This window comes from Nomascus leucogenys, chromosome 5 (assembly GCF_006542625.1).
Source record: "Nomascus leucogenys isolate Asia chromosome 5, Asia_NLE_v1, whole genome shotgun sequence".
NCBI lineage: Eukaryota > Metazoa > Chordata > Mammalia > Primates > Hylobatidae > Nomascus > Nomascus leucogenys.
This window is the reverse complement of record NC_044385.1, coordinates 32029903-32049787: the sequence shown is the minus strand read 5'-3', so window position 1 is coordinate 32049787 and position 19885 is coordinate 32029903. Positions and strand designations below refer to the sequence as shown.

Genomic DNA, 19885 nt, shown 5'->3' with positions numbered 1-19885 from the left:
AATCCAGTGTGGTTCCTCATTGTTTCAAACATGCCAGTCAAGGTTGCCTAGGCTCCACCAGTGCAGTCTGTGAAATTCTGAGCCTGTAAGAGTAAGGGCCATGTTGAGATACTCTCTGGTTTTAATAGCAGGACCATTCAAAACAGCTCACATCATCTGGAATAAGGTAATCATAGTGTTGACACATAGCCAGAGGTTAAGAATGAGATGCATGAGGATCCTGTAGCCTTTGGCAACAATACTCACACATGACTGTGTATTATTGATGGGTGATGATTATTTTTGTGCTGCAACCATAAATCGTAATGATACCTACTATTATCTTCCCACAAAGTCTTTTGGCAATGAGAACATCATTTATTATTTTACTTTCCTCATCCCACATTCTTCAAGTTTTTAAAAATAATCTTGCTTACATGGGTTGAAGTGGTCACATGCAGTGTTGTGGATGTGTGATTGGATTCCTTCTCTAAAGACTAGTTTCTTCTCAGGGTGGAAACTGTTTTCCCCCGCAAAGAAATGGTCGCAAATAAACATCTATAATTGCAACTACCAGAAATTTGGCAAGACAATACTTGTTACTGTTTGAGGAGCTGCGTAATTGTATATATGTCAGTATAATTATAAGTGGATTTGGCCATTGTACAATTTATTGGAAATTATGTCTTTTTTAAAAATGGAGAAAAAGTGGAAACAATCTTAAATATCCAAATAAATTGGCATCGAACCAGTTATACATACATCATTGGTATAAACTAATTAGGTGTTATCCCCTTGTACCTGCAGTTCAGAATTTTTTTATCACTTAAAAGTGTTCAAATTGTTAATGTGATTTACTTTTAGGATGATAGGTGTGACAGCATATTTTAATGAAATTCTGATGATAACAGAGGGGGAATTTGTTCAAAACATTCTGTACTGTTTTGATGAACATAAACATCTCAGAATAGGAAAAAATAAGTAAAATCAGAACTTCTTGTGCCATTTGTATTTTAAGATCCACAATATAGCCTGCTCTGAAAGCAATACATTCTTCAGGCTTTTCCAAAATTGCTAAATTCCCTGTATCTTTTTCTTTAATGAAAACATGGCCATTCTAGTACTTTATAGCACACAAAAAGCTGTTCCTTGGAGTTGGACTGACAGAAACATTTTCATGATTGTCAGTCACTTCCTTGAATGCCAAGTCTGTACTAGTCCCATATACTTACAAATAAGTGTGTTTTATCATTGTTTGGTGTTAAAGTGAATAAAGCTCCAGAATGCCAGATGGCATTGAGACATCAGCATTTACAATTCAAGAATCCACAAATTCACAGCGGAACTTTGTGAACTTTGATTCTAAAGCCGCCATTGTCATGGAAATCAAGATTTTCCATAATTATCTTCATCATGTGTATGAGTATAAGCCTCCTAGAGCTCTATTTCTTAAGTTTAATGCTGCACTCTTAAGTGGAACCATGTATTCAACTAATTTTCCTCAGTGTACATCCCATGCTTGTCTATAAACTGAGGAGCAAAATTAAATGTGAATCCAATCAAGATCATCTTTTACTGTTTCTATGGCAAGTTTTAAGTTTGGAAGCCCTTTCTTATTAATCAGCACTTCAGGTAATCATGTATTAGGGTGAAATACTTAGGATTCCATCTTCGCTTATCTTAACCTAAACCATTCAACTTATTCATAAGTTGTCAACAGGACTTGATTGTATAGAAATGTTGCTTTTAATGAAAAAGTGAAATTTTATTATCTATTCGGTGATTATGTTACTTTAGCCACATAATGTGACACACCCAGAAACAGTTCTCATGAAGGCATTGGAAAAGTACTCTGATGACCTGAACTGATGTTGAAATTTCAGAGATTCTTAGCTCTACGTCAGTGAGTGGGAAAGGACATCCAGTTTCCTGTGGATGTTGACCAAGACACCTCATACAAAAATACAAAATAGACTTACAAGAATATTCTAGAGAAAAGACCTCATGGTAGACTCATTCTCATAGTGATTTGACATACCCTCAGCTCTATCTCAAACCTCTGTTTCAAGAATTACAGCTCTGTGATAATTATTTACAACCCACATGTTGCCAGACACTACTGTTTCTGATTATAGGTCTGCATTTGCTTCTTTTGAATTTAAATAATTTGTGGACTTTATCCAAGTGTCTGGGTGATGTTGTAATTCATTATTGATGAGAAATAGAATAAGCTAAAATCATAGTGCTGGTTATGAAGGCTATATTAAATCAATTGCTGTAGTCAATAAAATAATTTTAATTAATGGGGGCGGAGTCTGAAGACTTACCTTATCTTTCTCATCTACAGCACCATGTATGTTTCTTCTTTTCTGTTGCTTCTCCATCACCTAGTACCATATACGACTGCTAAATATTTTTGAATAAATGAATGTGTTGAAGAAATGTACGTAAAATCTAAAAATATACTTTTGATGCAAGTATAATATGTCTAAATTCCCCTTCCCTGATTTTTACTGGAAACATTTAGTTCTTCCTGAGAGTTACAAACCTAGATGACCTTGTGCCTGTGCCTAATTGTTTGTGTGCACGTGAATCTATGGCATTTCCATGTTTATTAACTGTGAAGCCATTCCCTCCAGAGTAAGTAGATAACAGCATGATTATCGCAAGCATCTCTTTCAGATTTATGAAGCCTTGATATATATTTTTAAGCTACATATCCTATGAGTTCACTAGATTAGAGTATATGAACCAATAACTTTATTTGATTTATGCTAAAATTGAACCATTTTATATTTCTTCACTTTTTACCTCTGTTCCATCCCCTATATGTTTATTGCTATCTTAATTTTTTGCTGTTATTTTTTAATTTTTTAAAGCTTTATGTCTTTTTTTGTTTTCTTGTTGTCATATTTTATTTAATTAAATGCCATTTTCTTGCCGACAGCCAATATATTTAGTGATTAAACACTTAAACCATTGATGACTTTATGTGACAAAAATGAAGAATCTGCTGTCATTATTCTTATTTAACTTAGCTCTGGAAAGACTGTTTAGTCCAATAAGCGATGAAAATCAATAATACATAGCTATTGAAAGATGTGGAGATAAAATGCCATTATTTTAAAGTATTGTTTACTTTGGTTTTCCAGGTAAAAACCGAAATCAAACAAACAAACAAAAATAACAAGTTCACTACAGAATAGTTGTTTTCTAAATGTGGTCCTCAAGACCCCCTCAGAGGTTTGTTAAGATCCAAGTTATTTTATTTATTTATTTTTTGAGACAGGGTTTTGCTCTGTCGCCCAGGCTGGAGAGCTGTGGCATGATCACAGCTCAGTGTCCCCTTGACCTCCCAGGCTCAAGCAATTCTCCCACTTCAGCCTCCCTAGTAGCTGGGATTATGTCACCAGGCCCAGCTAATTTTTTGTATTTCTTATAGAGATGGGGTTTCACTGTATTGCCCAGGCTGGTCTCCAACTCCAGAGCTCAAGTAATTCACCTGCCTCAGTCTCCCAAACTGCTGGAATTAAAGGCAGGAGCTGCCACACTTTGCCAAAGATATTTTCTCTATAGTACTAAGATGTTTTTGTCTCTTCAATATGAAAAATACGTAATAATGTGTCTCACTTTTTGAGTGAAGTCTGCCAGCGGCTATGTGATGTGCTATTCCAACAGATTGAAGGCAGAAACATATTAAAATACACCTGTTTTCTATTAAGCCAGGTATTAAAAGAGATTTATAAAATTGTAAAACTGCTTCTCTTCTCACTATGTATTTGTTTTAGAAGACATAATAATTTATTGTAAAAATAGATCAGTTAGGTTAACACATACGGGCTTTCTTGATATTTTTACATGAACATTTTAAAAATCAGAAATTCAAACCAATACAGGAAATGTGAATGGTTATAACTTACACAAACAGAAGATCTTTCATATCTTCATTAATTTTTGAGACTGTAAACTGTTTTAAGATAAAAATTTTGAGAATTGCTGGTGCAGAGGATTAGCAATATATATTTATGTATACAACAGCAATAACCAATTATAATTCAAAGTGGAAAAAAGTGAAATATTTGGGAATAACCTTATAGATTGATATGGTATATATAATCAGTATAGTATAGGGAACTCAATACAAGATGGTAAGAAGTTTGAGTATTATAATAGTGTTTACTTTTTAATTTATAGATTTCATCTATTTCCAAACATTTAACATATGTGAAGTATTTAACATATTTCAATGGAAATATGTTAAATCTATGAAAATAAAAGTTTTTATAAGATTTAAATTCTAAAGTTTATACAGGAATAAGAGAGCAATAACTACAAAAACATTTGAAAGAAAGATAATGAAGGGAGACCTGCCTTATCTGATACTATAGTTACAACAGAGAGTCAGATGAATAGAATTAGCTATCTCAAGCTTCACTGTGTGTTGTGCATATGTGTGTATATGTATATACTTCTGTGCATTTAATATTAGATAATGGAATCATTCGTGTTCAGTATTATTCATGATAAGGGTTATACAAATGGAACTATATTTTATCACTTCATTAAAGATAAATGTCATTAATATTAGAAATATTGCTAAGCATTTGTAAATTGTTGGGGGGCAGTTGTAAATTGAAACAACCTTGTAAGATAGCTATTTGCTACTACACATCAAATGCTTTAAAACATTCATAATTTTTTTTTTTTTTTGAAATGGAGTCTCACTCTGTCGCCCAGGCTGGAGTGCAGTGGCACAATCTCAGCTCACTGCAAGCTCCGTCTCTGGGTTCACACCATTCTCCTGCCTCCGCCTCCCGAGTAGCTGGGACTACAGGCACCTGCCACCACGCCCAGCTAATTTTTTGTATTTTTAGTAGAGACGGGGTTTCACTATGTTAGCCAGGATGGTCTCCATCTCCTGACCTCGTGATCCGCCCGCCTTGGCCTTCCAAAGTGCTGCTGGGATTACAGGAGTGAGCCACCGCGCCCCACCGAAAACATTCATAATCTTTAATGTGACAGTTTTATTCCTAGCAATCTCTCCTGGGGAAATGTTCAGAAATAGGAAAATATTTATACATAAATATGTTCACAACAGCACATTTTATATTAATTCAAATTTTAGAACAACATATATATCTACATATTGGGCAATGATTAAATAAATATAGTAATGACAAAAAAAAAACCTGCATGCGGAATAGTATTAACTAAGAGTAGAGAATACAAATATGTAAAAGAGGATATAAAACTACCAGGGGTAGATATTGTAATACATTAAAAGTGGTTATCTCTGGATTCTGGAATTATGGATACTTTTTATTATCTTCTTTATGCCTTTTTGTATTTTCCTATTTTTTTTTTACAAAGATCATATGTCACTGTTAAAGTAAATAAAATCAATGCAATTTAATTAATTTTACACACAACTATTGATATTTTAATTCATAGATTAAGACAAATCAGACATATTTCATAACAGTCAGTTCTGAAATGAGATTTTATATTACATTTCAGCTATGGGTTACCTGTTCTTTTTCATGTGCCTGTGACTTCCTTGAATAGTACCCCATTTTCAGAGTGTACTTATTGTCCATTTGCCAGCAAACTATGTAACCTTAAACCAACCACTTTTCTTCTCTTGGCCTTTAATCTCCTTATCAAATGATGTTTCTTTCAATTCTATAATTTGAAAATTAAGTAGTAAAGATCTCCAAAGCTATATTTCCAACCGAAGCATCATCCCCGGTAATCTGTCTCTCTTCTACTATACATTTTCTCCTAACATATTGTCTTATCTTTTGTGCTTCTCCTCCTCCAACCCCCACCTCCCAACATGTGATGATTGAAGAAGGGATATAATGTCATCTTTCTGTCTTTCTCTTAGTGCTACTCAACACTCTCAGCAATAGATCTTAGTGGTCTCTATGTAATATTGCTGACAGATTGTCATCTACAGAGCTTTGGTGATTCTCGTTGTCATAGAATTTATTAAAATCTGTAGAAATTCTAAGAGTCTAGATGTAATGGACTGCCTTAAGCTTGAAAGTGAAGTCCTGTTGCCTTTTCCTTTTCATCTTAAGTTGTTTTGCTAGCTCTTTTTGATATAGGCTTGGTACAGTTATAGCCAACCCAGACTTGGATCATATATTTAACATTTGAAATGGGCAGCACTTTGAAAATACTTTCTTTTTGATGAAGCTGTTATATATTATTGTAACTATAGTTTGCAACCTGCTATTTTTACGCTGTGGTGCTTACTGGAGAACATTGTTATATTTAGTTGTTAATTCCAATAATCATTAAATATGTTAATGGATGACAATATGAATGCCTGTTGGTACAATATTACAACCTTCATGCCAATCAATTCACTTGATATCACATGTCAGTTTCTTATAACTTAACTGTTATTAAATTCTTCAGTATAAAGTTTTAAGCTATATTATACATTTTAAATGGAAAAGCAAAACGTTACAGTTGATTCTCTTTGTCAAATAAGTCATTTCTGGGGTGGAATATATGCTGTTTGATGCCTCTGTGTGATTCATGTGTACTGATAAATTTCTTTTTAAACTTGCAGCAAATAGTGGCAGCAATAAATGCAGGGATTATACCTTTAGGAAACACCTCCAATCAAATCAGTCACTGGGATTTGGGAAGTTCCTTCTTCTTTGCTGGCACTGTTATTACAACCATAGGTAGGAGACAACTTATTTTTGTTTTTTGTTTTGATACCGTTTGTGAGCTAAAATCCATTTGTTTGAATTTTTTGTATAGTTGGGCAAAATGATCTACTTAAGGTAGAAAAACTAGATTATAGTAAATTGATTTTGAAAAGGGCATTTAAAGATTTAAACAAAGGAATAATGGAAATGAATTAGTTGTTATTTTAGAATACTGAGTTGACTTTAAAATACATGTGAAACAGGAGCAATGCAGTCAGTCATTTGACTAATGGTAGTAATGTCAAGAAACAGCTTAAAATGATTATTTCTTTAGACAATTAGTTTTTAATTTTCCTGAATTTTTGATACTTTTTGTGTAGCAGAAAAGGTTTTAAATACAATTTTGACATTCTTTTCATGGAAGTTCTTACGTGATATCACCTTTTTGAATTTGTAAATTTTAACTCTACATTTTAACAGATTGTGCCTGTTATATGGTCATTTATGATGATTACTTCAGGGCTTGTTTTTTTATACATTACATTTTGCCAGTAGCACATATATAAAAATTTAACACTGAAATGTGAGGATTATGAAAAGTATGAAAGTTTAGGCCCCTGATGTTTTACCTTTTAATCGCATTGTTTGTTATAATGTTGAAAGGGTTGCATAATGGAAAGTGGTCTCTTTTTTCAACTCACCCACACATATGTTTGGCATCTTGTAAAGCGGCAGAATGGGTACATGTAGATGTCCTCTCTCTGCTAGTTTGTCGTTCGGTGCCCAAAAGCTATTCAGGAAACCTAAACACAGACCCCACAGTGAAAGCTATGTTTGTCAATGAGAACACTTGGACACAGGAAGGGGAACATCACACACCAGGGCCTGTTGTGGGGTGGAGGGAGGGGGGAGGATAGCATTAGGAGATATACCTAATATAAATGATGAGTGAATGGGTGCAGCACACCAACATGGCACATGTATACGTATGTAACAAACCTGCACATTGTGCACATGTACCCTAGAACTTGAAGTATAATATATATGTATAATATATATATATAAATCAAATAACATTTGGAAAAAAAAAGAAAGCCATGTTTGTCATTCTGTGAGACTTGGGAAGGGTAATAGCTGCCTTGCTCATGGAAAGAGATGCATTTAAAGCATATTTTTTAAGAAAGAGAAGGAAATGGACTCATCATAGTTATGAAGGAATTTCAAGTGTGAGAAAATATATGTAAAAAAGGGAGTTCTTTCTTTCCACATACCTTTGTGAAGAAATTTTCATCTCATGGGACTAATTTCAGATTATGGGATAAATTGAAATCCTAAAAGTTTCAATCTTATTTTTTTGATGTCATTCATAAATTATGACATGTATAACATTTTACATCAGTAGATTATATCAAAGTACTAAATAGGAGAACATGGAAAATTTATGGATGAACTCTGACTTAAAAGTTTTCCTTTTACAGGTATTTGTACTGTTCTATCATTATGAGTCCACTATAGTGCCTCTTTGCCCTGGATCGCATGCCAGCAAAATACATACTTTAGCATGCTGATTTTTTGCCTTTTTTAAGAGGTCAAGAAACTATGTTTACTCTTACATTTCCATCAGCTAGGTCAAAAGTTGTGTGGCTGTGAAAATCTGGAAGAATGGCAACCTTGATTTCTAACCATAATAACAGGTTAAGTTTGGGGCTTAGACATCTTGGCCATTTCTACTATGGAAATAACTATTTATTGTGTAAACTACTTAGAGTCTAGAAGAAAAAAAGCTTACAGACTGAGTGAGAATGGTTTGTTTCTGCCAATGAAAATTCGAAAGTCTAAGTTATAACTCATCATGATCACCACTAAATTATTTTACAGGAGACTCAGTCATTATACAGACTTACTGTTGCCCTGTGTGTTTATAAACAGTCTCATTTTTTGAATCCCCAAATACAGTAAGTTAAGCAGACATACACTTCAACACACGAAAAAAAATAAACCATTATTACCAGCCTTACTCCAAATTATAGCCATTAAGCACAGTAGCTGATCATTTAGGCCCTTTAGGTAGCTGCCTGACAGCCCAGATCTCCTACTGTTCCATCTCAGGCTTTAGTCTTCAGTGGATTAAGTCATTCTGAGTGACCCATATGAGGACTTTTTACTGCATGGTCTTTTGCTCTTGAGGTCAACACCACGTCCTCTAATCTTGGGCTAGTTTATGGTGGTCTTGGGCAAGGGAAAAAATTTGGCCTCTTTCATTAGTGTGCATTTGACATTAAAGTCATTATTCCATAAAATTCAAAGTATAATTAATAATATTGCTAATGATAATAATTGTGTGAACTTTGAAGTGATTTTTAGCAATCATAGAAATTATGACCTTTAGCAATAGCTGCATTGCATAAGACATTTTAAAATGACATTAGAAGTTGGGAGGGTTTTGGAAAATAAATTGCAGTGGCTTTTATAGGGTTCCTGGTACAGGCAGTGCTTCACGGAACTGAGTTGGCCACAGTTGTCCAAGGATTTTGTGTTCAATTTTGTCAGTTTTTCTAAGAAGCAAACATGATCCTTACTATTCCTTGGAAATATGCCCAAGGGAAGTTATACAAAATAAAATATTAAAATTTAAGACCAAATTTTAGAATTCTCTTCATATATCTAAACATCCTTTCCAAAGTTATACCCTTCCAAATTCTTCACAAATTCTATTCCATAGTTGCACAGACTGAAATCCATTCTTGACCATTCCTTTTCTCTCATATGCCACTTCCATTCCATATACCAGTCCTGTTGGCTTTGCCTTTAAATTAGATTCATACTTTAACCACTGCTCCACATACAAATTGCCACCATTTTTGTCCAAAGCAGCATCATCGCATGCCAGCAGCATTGCAGAAACCTTCTGTTCAGAACTCTGCTGTGGTTTCCAACTCAGTCAGAGCAAAAGCCATAGTCCCTTGCTGATTTTTCATAGTAAAATGCAAGCTCTATGAAGTTAGGGATTTTTAATTATTTGGATCTTGTCTGTATCTCCAAATGCCTGATACATATTGGGTGCACAATAATTGTTTTTGAAACTAAAAACAAATAGGCATTTTATATGGTCTGAACTATGACTTATTGGAAATTACAGAACACTATATTGATACCTGTGAGGCTAAATTAATAGCCCTTTCAACAGATTTCATTGCCAGTTTGTTTATTTATTAATTCAACAAATAATAAAACACTATCACTCTGTTGCTGTAAAGATAAAAAATAAATTCCTTGACTTTAAGTTGTACATAGATCAGTCAGGGAGAAGTGTGAGTAAACACACATTTACAATACAGTGTGCCAAGAGTTGTGAGTTAAGAGCATTTAATGGGAACATATTGGTGCAACCCTTTACATAGATAGTGGGTAGGTAGGTAAGTGAGAAAGAGTTGAGGGATTCTTCCTTTTCCTTAGTAGGCATTGTCCCAGTGGACTGGATAGAACTAGGAATTTGCTGGGTGAAGAAAGTTGGAAAGGGAGGCTTGCAGGCATCGGGAGCTCATGTGGAAAAGACCAGAGGTAAAAGACAGTGTGGTCTGTTTGGCTATTGCCAGTTATCTAGAATGGCTGCTGGGAGTTGACGGGATTCATCCTCAGAATCATTTTAATCAGTAAGTCAATGTAAGAAGCTCCTCCTGGATCTGTGTACAGGAGTACAAAGGAAGTAAGGATGTAGTCCCTGCTTGCAATCTCATTTGGGAGACAACATTTCCACATATGAAATGACGGAAGAATAACAAAAATAAGTCTTGGATAATCAAATGTAACACAGAGCAGGGGTTTCAGTGCTATGAGAACTGAGAAAAACGGAAGAACACATGGGCTGCAACTGAAAGGAAAGGCTTAAGTGGGGAAGTTGGATTTGAACTGTGCCTTGAAGAAAATGTTTTGATTTAGACTGAGGAAGGGGAAAAAACCTCCCAGTCTGTGGCATGGCTAAGCAAAAATCCAAAAAGAGGAGTGAGCTGGATTTGTTTTGGTGATAGAAAGGTAAGTGTTAGAGTAGACTTGTTTAAAGGAATTGTTTAAAGAAGAATTGTTTAAAGAAGTAGTGGGAAATAATGTTGACTGCTTTAGATGGAAAGAATGCATTGCAAATAATCCCATTTTTGAGGATCTACTATAATAAGATGGAACATGGATTTTTAATAATAGTGAAGTAAAAGTTTAAAAGTGACATTTGTCAGGAAGAGGATTAGCGAATACTGACAGTTTGTCTGAGAGAGCAGTTAGGAGGCATTGCAGTGACCCAGGGAAGGAGGGATGTATTGACTGGGATGATTGGAGTTGGTGTGGAAGGACAGGAGTAACCACAAAATGTCGAAATAATTAGATACAAGAATCAACAGGCCTTGGTGACTAATAGAATGAAGAGACAAGAGTCAAAATATTGAAAGTGAAGTGAATATTTAGGCAGCAGTCTTGTAACTCATAGACAGTGCTAGTTGATTTTTTTTTTGTGAGAAAGGAGTAAAAATATGTCCAAGATTTTATATGTTGTATTATTTTAGGAAGATTCATTTTAGTCATTCCCTTCTCCCCCCACCCCCATTTTTTGTTTGTTTGTTTCTTCTTGAATTCAGCAAGACTAGAAATATTGGGGTTGAAGAAACCAATGATCAGTCAGTACATTAAAAACAAGACCATGAATGATTGCAATAAATGTAGCAAAAGAAACTCACAATAGAAAGTAGATGATGGAGCCAGAGCAGGGAGTGGGAGGTGTTCTAAAGAGGCTGATTAAAGAACTCTCTGAGGAGGTGACATTTAAGCTGAACCCTGAATGATGAAAATAAATCAGCTATGTAAAGAAAAGTGGAAAGATTAATGAAGGCAAAGGGTACAACAATGCAAAGATCTGGGTGGGACAGATTTTGGCATGTTCAAAGAATACAGATGAGGCAGTGCCTGGGGGACTGGAGGAAGGGGAGCAGGAGAAAGAAGTGAGGTTAGCGAGATAAGAGGCAGCAAGATTGTGTAGGACTCTATAGGTCATGGTAACATTCTAAATTCAGTAGGCAGCCACTGAAAGATTTAAGCAAAAGACAAACAAGCATGATGTGATGCTGGCTGTCATTCAGAAGGCAAAAGCTGAAGCAGAAGACCAGTGAAAAATGTGGTATAATACAAAAATATGTTTGGTCTTTGACCCAGGTTCTTGGCCCAGAGCTCCTAGAAACCTTGGGATTTTCTGAGTGATGGGAATGTCTTCTGTTATTCATAACAAGCCTCTTTCAACCATGTCTGAGTTTATGCTAATGAGGTGACTACTGGTAGGCTGCTAGATAGCTTCAAGATGGGGGCTAATAGCCAGAGAAAGCAACCGTGTGATTATCAGATTGGAACTTTCAGCCTCACTCCCAGGACTCTGGGGAGGGAAGAATGGCCAGAGGTTGAGTTTAATCACCAATGGCCAATTATTTAATCGTCAGTCCTACTTAATGAAAGCTCCATAAAATCCCCTAAATGATGGAGTTCAGAGAGCTTCTGGGCTGGTGAATACTGGTGGTAGGAGGGTAGTATGGCAGGGGAAGCTGTGGAACATAGAAGGTCTATACCCCCTACTTCTGTGCACACCCAAATGCATCTCTTCCATTTGGCTGTTCCTAAATTATATCCTTTATAATAGACCAGCATTAGTAAGGAAAATGCTTTCTGGAGTTCTGTGAATCTTTCTAAAGTTAACCAATCTGAGGAGAGGTCCTGGGAACTCCTGAATTTGCAGTTGGCCAGGCAGAAATGTGAGCAGCACAGCATTCCATTTGCTACTGGTGTCTGACCTGGAAGTTGTCCTGTGGACTGAGCTCTTAATCTGTAGGTCTGGACTCCTGTAGAATTGAATTGAATTGTTGTTGTTAGAGAATCAGAGAACGGGGTGGAGGAAACACCTCACAAACATGTTAATGTATTAATCCATACGGGAAAAGATGCTGACTTGAAATAAGGAGGTAGCAGTGAGGAGGGTGAAAGGTGGACAGATATGTGGTCTTAAAAAAAGTTTACAGATGGAGATATATTCCTCTCAGAATAATGCTTTAGAGGGCTTAGCGTTTAATTTTTAAGTTTTTTTTATTTTTAAGTTTTTTTTAAAGCTTATCAGTTAAACTATGGGAAAGGCAGTTGGCAAAAATGACGTATGGACAACTGTATTCTATTTCAAGACCAATTTAAAGATTAGAATAAAATGTAAGAAGATTTTATTACTTGAAAGCATTAAAATTATAATTTTTATAATTATATAAATATAATATCAATTTATTATATCTTACATATCAATTATATTGATGTAGTAATATGTAATTAGTATATTTATATTTTATATACTTACATTATTATGTATTATATTCATATATTATTTTATATAAATTATATATTGATATTAATGTATGCAAATTATTAATATAAAAATTATATTAATTATAATTATATATTAATCTAGTTATATATTAATATAATTTAATATAATTATATTTAAAATAATAAAATATTCTCCAGTGGAAAGTAAACTGCAATGTCGGGGTTAGGAGTTGCCTACATTTATCACTCAATTATTGTATCTGAGTGTCAGAATGCAAATAACAAGAAGGCCACTATGGTCTACAGTGACTTTAAGATCCCAAAGCATTTCTCTTCAGTCTTAATGAAAAACTTAATTTTTCCTTAGAGCAACATTTCTCATATTTTCAAATGACTCTTACTTTCTGTCACTTGAGTATAGGGATTGAATTTGGCTAAACAGTTTCTGTGATTTTTTGTTTGTATTTTTGTTTCTCTATTTTGAACCTGCCACTGGGGCTTTCAGTTGGCTTTTACCTAGATTGAATTGCTAAAGCTATTATGATAACAGTCACAGACTTACTGCAAACTTGTATTTTTCCAGTTTGGTATAATGCTTAAGTAATTACGAAAACAAAACAAAACAAAAAAACACCGGGAAGAAAATTAAAAGTTTGCAGTAATTTTAACAAGCAATTCCAGATAAAAAGGAGTCACTTTTGGAAACACAGAAAGTATATTGAACACCGCAAAGTCTATGCTTGTTTTCAGCAGGGAGTCTAATACCTTTCTTTCTGTTGGATGTGGGACAAAACTGCAACTTGAAAGGATGAGGAAAAATTGTGTTTTCTGTTCAACTTTATGACCACAGAAGTCACTGCCTGAACTTGGAAATGAATGGACTTGAAGCAGTGGTGTGGAATTTGTCAGTAAGCCTTTTCCCAAAGGATGACGTCATTGTAGCTCTGCCTGTTGGGTGCTAACTTATTAACTTAGTACACTCATAACTCTGTGGCATTTCACTAGTCTCTTGCATGTTCTCAGAGAATTGTGTATTGGATTTTGGGAGTCCATTAAGTTTCTCTCAGGCAGCTTAAAAGACAATGAATTTTGCAAGGTGACTTCCAGTTCCTACTCCACAATCTCATTGCATTTTTCTTTATGCAAGCTCGTGAAAGTAGATGATTATTTTTCCAAAATATGTACTTTCAGTATTGTGTAGTTGAAATACAAAAATTGAAATTAAAATTGGGTCTTTTATTCTGTATTATTTATCCCATCTACTTAAATTAATGAAAACAAAACCCGTATCAGGATATTATTAATAACATTTGCTCCTGCCACTCAAAAATCTTCATGTAGGCTTATTTATTTTCTAAGTTAAAATGTGTTTCTCAGAGAAAATTTCTTATGAATGATAGCTAAGTTGGCAGAGTGCAAAAGTATATTTGATAGGGTATAAAGCTGAATTACTACATAAATAGTATTGTAGACTCCAAAGCAATAATGAAATAGATTAGTCATCTCTTCTCATTGCATATGTATGTTACATCAGGCAAGAAGAGCACCTAGTACCCAGAATCCTGTGCCAACTGTAAAGGGATTTGAGAACATTAGGGATATAATCTTCCCAGAAGTTAGGCATAATTTGTTTTGTTTTGGGTTTGTTTGTTTTTGGTAACAGGAGAAAACATAACAATATATTATAGATCTGACAGAAGCTCCAGCAAGAGAAAGTTTGGGCATTGAGTACCAGCATCATAGTTGCCCATATCTCTAGTGTAATTCAAGTCAGGAATGGCTTGTATTCTGAAACAAAACACACTTTCACCTATTCCTGAATAATTTTGCAAACTTTTCAATAGCATATTTTAATCTTCTGAAAAGCAATCACTGTTAAATGTTGTGATCTTGAAATTATCCAAAAATTGGAAGCAAGGAATAGTCATGAAGTTCATGCCCTGAATAAATACAGAACCTATTTTTTCTTGTCATTCCCCCTTCCTAACTTCTGAAATGCAGAGTTGTTCATTCTAGATTATAGATTTTGTAGAGCATCTGACTGACCACCAGACATCCAAGTATTGCTCTGAATGTGATTAAAACTAGGTGTGATGATTATCAGCAATTTTTTTTGTATGTGTCTCGGGTGTTTCGTTTGATAAGAAAGGAATGTGACAACGTTTGTTCAGGCCTGTCTACTTTCAGCTGGTAATTAGGCTGCATGTTTGTTTTCTTCGTAATTCTTTTTTTTTTAAAATTTTAGACTTGTGCAATCTTAACTTACTCTTGGAAAATTGGCATTGTTATTTACGTGGTAAGGTGCATATTGCATGATGTTTACAAAAAAAGTACTTGTGCCAAATGAAGTTCATGTTTAACTATTGTAGTTTATGTGCACCTAAAGTACAATGCTGATGTGACTCATTCCAAATGGAAAGGAATTCCATACAGCCAACTCTTGGTTCTAACAGAGCATTGGGAGGACTAGTGATGATATGAACTACTGAAAGCCACAGATTATCCAAAAATGCACATTAATTGCTAATCTTAAATTTCTTCCCCTTCCAACTTTAATGTTGAAGCAAAAACAACAAACAAGAGGCCAAGTTTGGTTGGTGTGTCCTACCTCTCCCCTCTAGGCATAAATATCCCTTATTGAAGATGCTAACAAAGAGTGAAATTGCCAAAGCCAAGCAGCTAGAGAAGAAAAAACGAAAGTAGGGGTGTAAAAGAAAAAAAAAATTCTCCCACTGTGTTCTTACCACTTGACACAGGACATTTCTGACGTCAGATGTGTGGGATTTTTCTGCATTTCTCCACTGGACACCAGCTGGGTTTCTTCTACTTCAATTCAATTCTGACACTGTCTACCTGGAATTAGCATCAGATCCCACAGGTGAAGGGCTCAGTCCCCCAAGACTGTCCCCACTCCACATGCCAGTCACAAGTTCGAGCCTCCCTGGGTTTCATCTGGAGCAGCTCACAGAACTCAGGGAACAGTTTACTGACATTTACTGGTTTATTACAAAGGATATTACAAGGGATACATAAGAAAGATATACATAGGGAAAGGGATGTAGGAAGGGGTGAGGAGGTTCCACAACCTCTCTGGGATGCATCCATGTGTTCTGCAACCCCAAAGCTCTCCAAACCCCATAGTTCAGAGATTTTTATGAAAGCTTCATCATCTAGGTGTGGTTGATTATCAATCTCCAGTTCTTCTCACCTTTCTGGAGAATTGAGATGGGGCTGAAAGTTCCAAACTTGTAGTTATGGCTTGTTTTTTTTCTGGTGACCAGCCCCCATCCTGAAGCTATCCAGGAACCCAGTAAGAGTCACCTCATTAGAACAAAAGATGCTCCTATCACCCAGGAAATTCTAAGGGATTAGGAGCTCTGTGTCAAGAACCAGGATCAAAGACCGATTATTAGAATAAAAGATCCTCCTAGTAACCCTTTTGCTCTGGAAATTACAAGGGTTTTAGGGGGCTCTGTGCCAGGAACTTGGGATGAAGACCTACATATGTATATTTCTTATTATAAATTATAGTATGATGAGGAATATGAAATAAGTCATATTCGGCCTAAATAGCCTCTGTTTAAAGTATACATGTTTTAATAGATAATTTCAGTGGTACCTAGACAACTTTATGAAGCTATGTTTTAAATTGATGGAAAAAAAGACTGCAGACATGACCTCCTAATTAGCATTATACTACAACTAAAATCGTGTGCTGTACATGTTGATGCAGACTAGTTTTGCTTATGCTGCTTAGAAGGAAAATAACTACATTTTTTTTAAAGGAGTGACACAGTACAAGGAACATCAGATTTCACTTCAGAAAACTTAGATTCAGGGTTTTGCCTTTGCCACTAGCTAGGGTTGCCTTTCTGGGCAAATCACAGTTCTATTATCCTTAATTTTCTCATTTGTCAACTGGGACTAGTATTTCTCAAGAGTTGTGAAAACTAAATGATGTCGCATATATGAAAATAGTTTGTATATTGAATGACTCTATACTAATTTTTAGGGTAGGCTAACTTTATTATTGACTAATTTTTATTATTTTATTATTAGAGTAAGCCAATATTTTTTACATATTTATTTCTGCCACTAATATTTAAAAAATAAAATTGATTGTTTCTTACAGCTTTAATTCATACCCTTAATTTTTATAACATAAAAAATTTTTAAAAATTGTTTAGCACAGTTTGAATGTAAAAAATTCAGTCCCAAACCAGTTATTCCCACAAGGCTGTGTCACACTTGACTATTTCTTCACCTAGTTAATTTTTATTTTGATTTAATGAAATGACCAACCAGTTATTTATTTATTTATTTATTTATTTTTGAGACGGAGTCTTGCTTTGTCACCCAGGCTGGAGCGCAGCAGTGCGATCTCGGCTCACTGCAACTTCCGCTTCCTGGATTCACGCGATTCTCCTGCCTCAGCCTCCCGAGTAGCTGGGACTACAGGCATGTCATGTGCCACCATGCCCAGCTAATTTTTGTATTTTTAGTAGAGACGGGGTTTCACCATGTTGGCGAGGATGTTCTCAATCTCTTGACCTCGTGATTCGCCCACCTCGGCCTCCCAAAGTGCTGGCATTACAGGCTTGAGCCACTGTGCCTGGCCTACCAACTAGTTATTTTAATGATATGTAGATAATCCAAAATGTGATCATTCAAAATATTGTATAATGTTACCACCTTTTTTTTTTCTTTTGGAGGCAGAGTCTCACTCTGTTGCCCAGATGTAGCATGACGCCGGTTCACTTCAACCTCTACCTCCTAGGTTCAAGTGATTCTCCTGCCTCAACCTCCTGAGTAGCTAGGACTACAGGTGTGTGCCACCATGTCCAGCTAATTTTTTATATTTTTAGTAGAATCAGGGTCTCATCACGTTGCCCAGGCTGGTCTTGAACTCCTGAGCTCAAGCAGTCCACCCACGTGGGCCTCTCAAAGTGCTAGGATTACAGGTGTGAGCCACCACACCTGGCCTCAAAATAGCATATAATGTTATCTTGAGGTGTTTCTTTTAATTAACCAAGCATAATAAAGATTAATATTAGTATAAACCTTTTTAAATGATTTTTTAATCTATGCTTTTATATTAGTTAGGATATGCTGAGATATATTCTGTGACAATTCCCATATCATGGTGGCCTTACAAAAGAAGTCAATTTCTTGTTTACAGTCAGTGTCCAGTGTTGGATAGGCAAGAGGGTTCTCCTCATTGTATTTGCTAAGAGACCTCTGCAGGTGGTGTTGCAGGTTCTTCCATGATCCCTGTGGCTTAGGGACCAGAACGAGGCACATTGAACACTGCTAATAAAGCTTCATACAAGTGCACATGTTGTTTTCACTCATATGACGTTGGCCAAACCAACTTCAAGGGTGCTCAAGTGAAGCAGGGTATCTGATGACAGCCTTGATGACTACCATAATCTTTTTGTAAACATGTATACTAATTTTATACCCTCCTTTAATGTTATTCAATATCAAAGTCATTAAACATGATAAAAAAACTGTATTTTATATTTTAATTTGCTTTTCCAAACTGTGTCTTAACTTTATTAATGCAAAAAAAATTTAATTTTTTCCATGTAATATTGACTCCTTTTGTGTTATTGAAGGGGATTATGTTTCAAAAGTACCTTCCTAGATGATGGTTTCATCAGTGAAATTGTCTCAAAATAAAAATGAAAATTAATATGTAACAGTTTTATCATAGGTTTTTGGCAGAGATTTTGCTGTTATTGGTGATGATATTACTTAGGGATTCCATTAGCATTTAGAGTATTGTATCAATGATCATTTAACAAGGTCAGTATCACGATGATAAAAACATTCAAACTATTTAGGAAAATAAGTTAAAAGATTTAGGTCATTTATTTTGTAGAAGTGATAACTCAGGGTCAGAAAACTATAACCCATGAGCAAAATCAAGCATGTCACCTGTTTTATGTAATTTTTAGAACACAGCCATGCCCATTTGTTTTGTATTGACTTTGGCTGCCTTCGTGCTATAACGGCAGAATCAAATACTTACAGCAGAGACCATATGGCCTCCAAAGCTGAAAATATTTACTACCAATTCCTTTACAGAAAAAGATTGCCAAATACTGGACTAGAGGAAAGAATGTAAGGCGAAGAAAAATAAGATTTATAAATAGAATACCTGATTTGAATCCTGATTCTAATATTTTTTCACTTTGTGCTTTTGACCAGGTCATTGAACTTTTCTGAGTTATTTACTTCCTTCAGGTGAATAGTCTAAATGACTTTCTAATAGATGAATGATAATAATTGCATTTGCTATCTCACAGGGTTTTGTGAAAACTCAAAAGGATAATGTATTTAACAGTGGTAAATAACCTAATTACTATGCAAATAAAATTGCTCAATTTTAAATAAGCTGCTGTATTTGTCTGTTTTTCCCTATTGTTCATCGAAGATTGAAATAAGGTTTGTGACTCAATTTTTATGAACTATTGGAAGACAGCTGGATAAGCTTTAAGAGCCTGTAATCATGTTCTGGAGAGAGGGTCCACAGCACATGTCAGATTCTCAAAGGGGTCCATAAACTACAAAAGGGTTTAGAACCATTGGCTTGTATAATTTGTTTTAATTTTCAGATTGATAAAAAGTGCAATTTTGTGCTACTTCAAAAATTGAGAGAAAATACTGTATTAGAAACGTAGTAACATGTTCCAGTGTAGGTGCTAGCAGACAAAATAACTGCTTCAAAAACTGAGTATATAGGGCTCAGACGGAAACCACATGGAAATGTATTTCTAAAAATAAGAAAATCTCATTCTACTGCTTAGCTCTGGGTGATGTTATAGTGTCAGATATTTTCACTACTCCTCTCCTGCAGATTCTGAGTTGTTTTCTGTAAATATGATACAAAATGT

At 35.1% G+C, this 19885-nt stretch overlaps 1 protein-coding gene across 2 annotated transcripts in view; it reads left to right on the top strand.

Annotated features, from left to right (window-relative positions):
* The window catches only part of KCNK2 (potassium two pore domain channel subfamily K member 2), a 154573-nt gene that overhangs the window by 35620 nt on the left and 99068 nt on the right, over positions 1 to 19885 (top strand). For both annotated transcript variants that reach the window (XM_003265111.3, XM_003265110.3), the window contains exon 3: positions 6563 to 6680. In XM_003265111.3, the coding sequence (XP_003265159.1) occupies positions 6563 to 6680 (118 nt within the window). The remainder of the gene's footprint in view (positions 1 to 6562; positions 6681 to 19885) is intronic.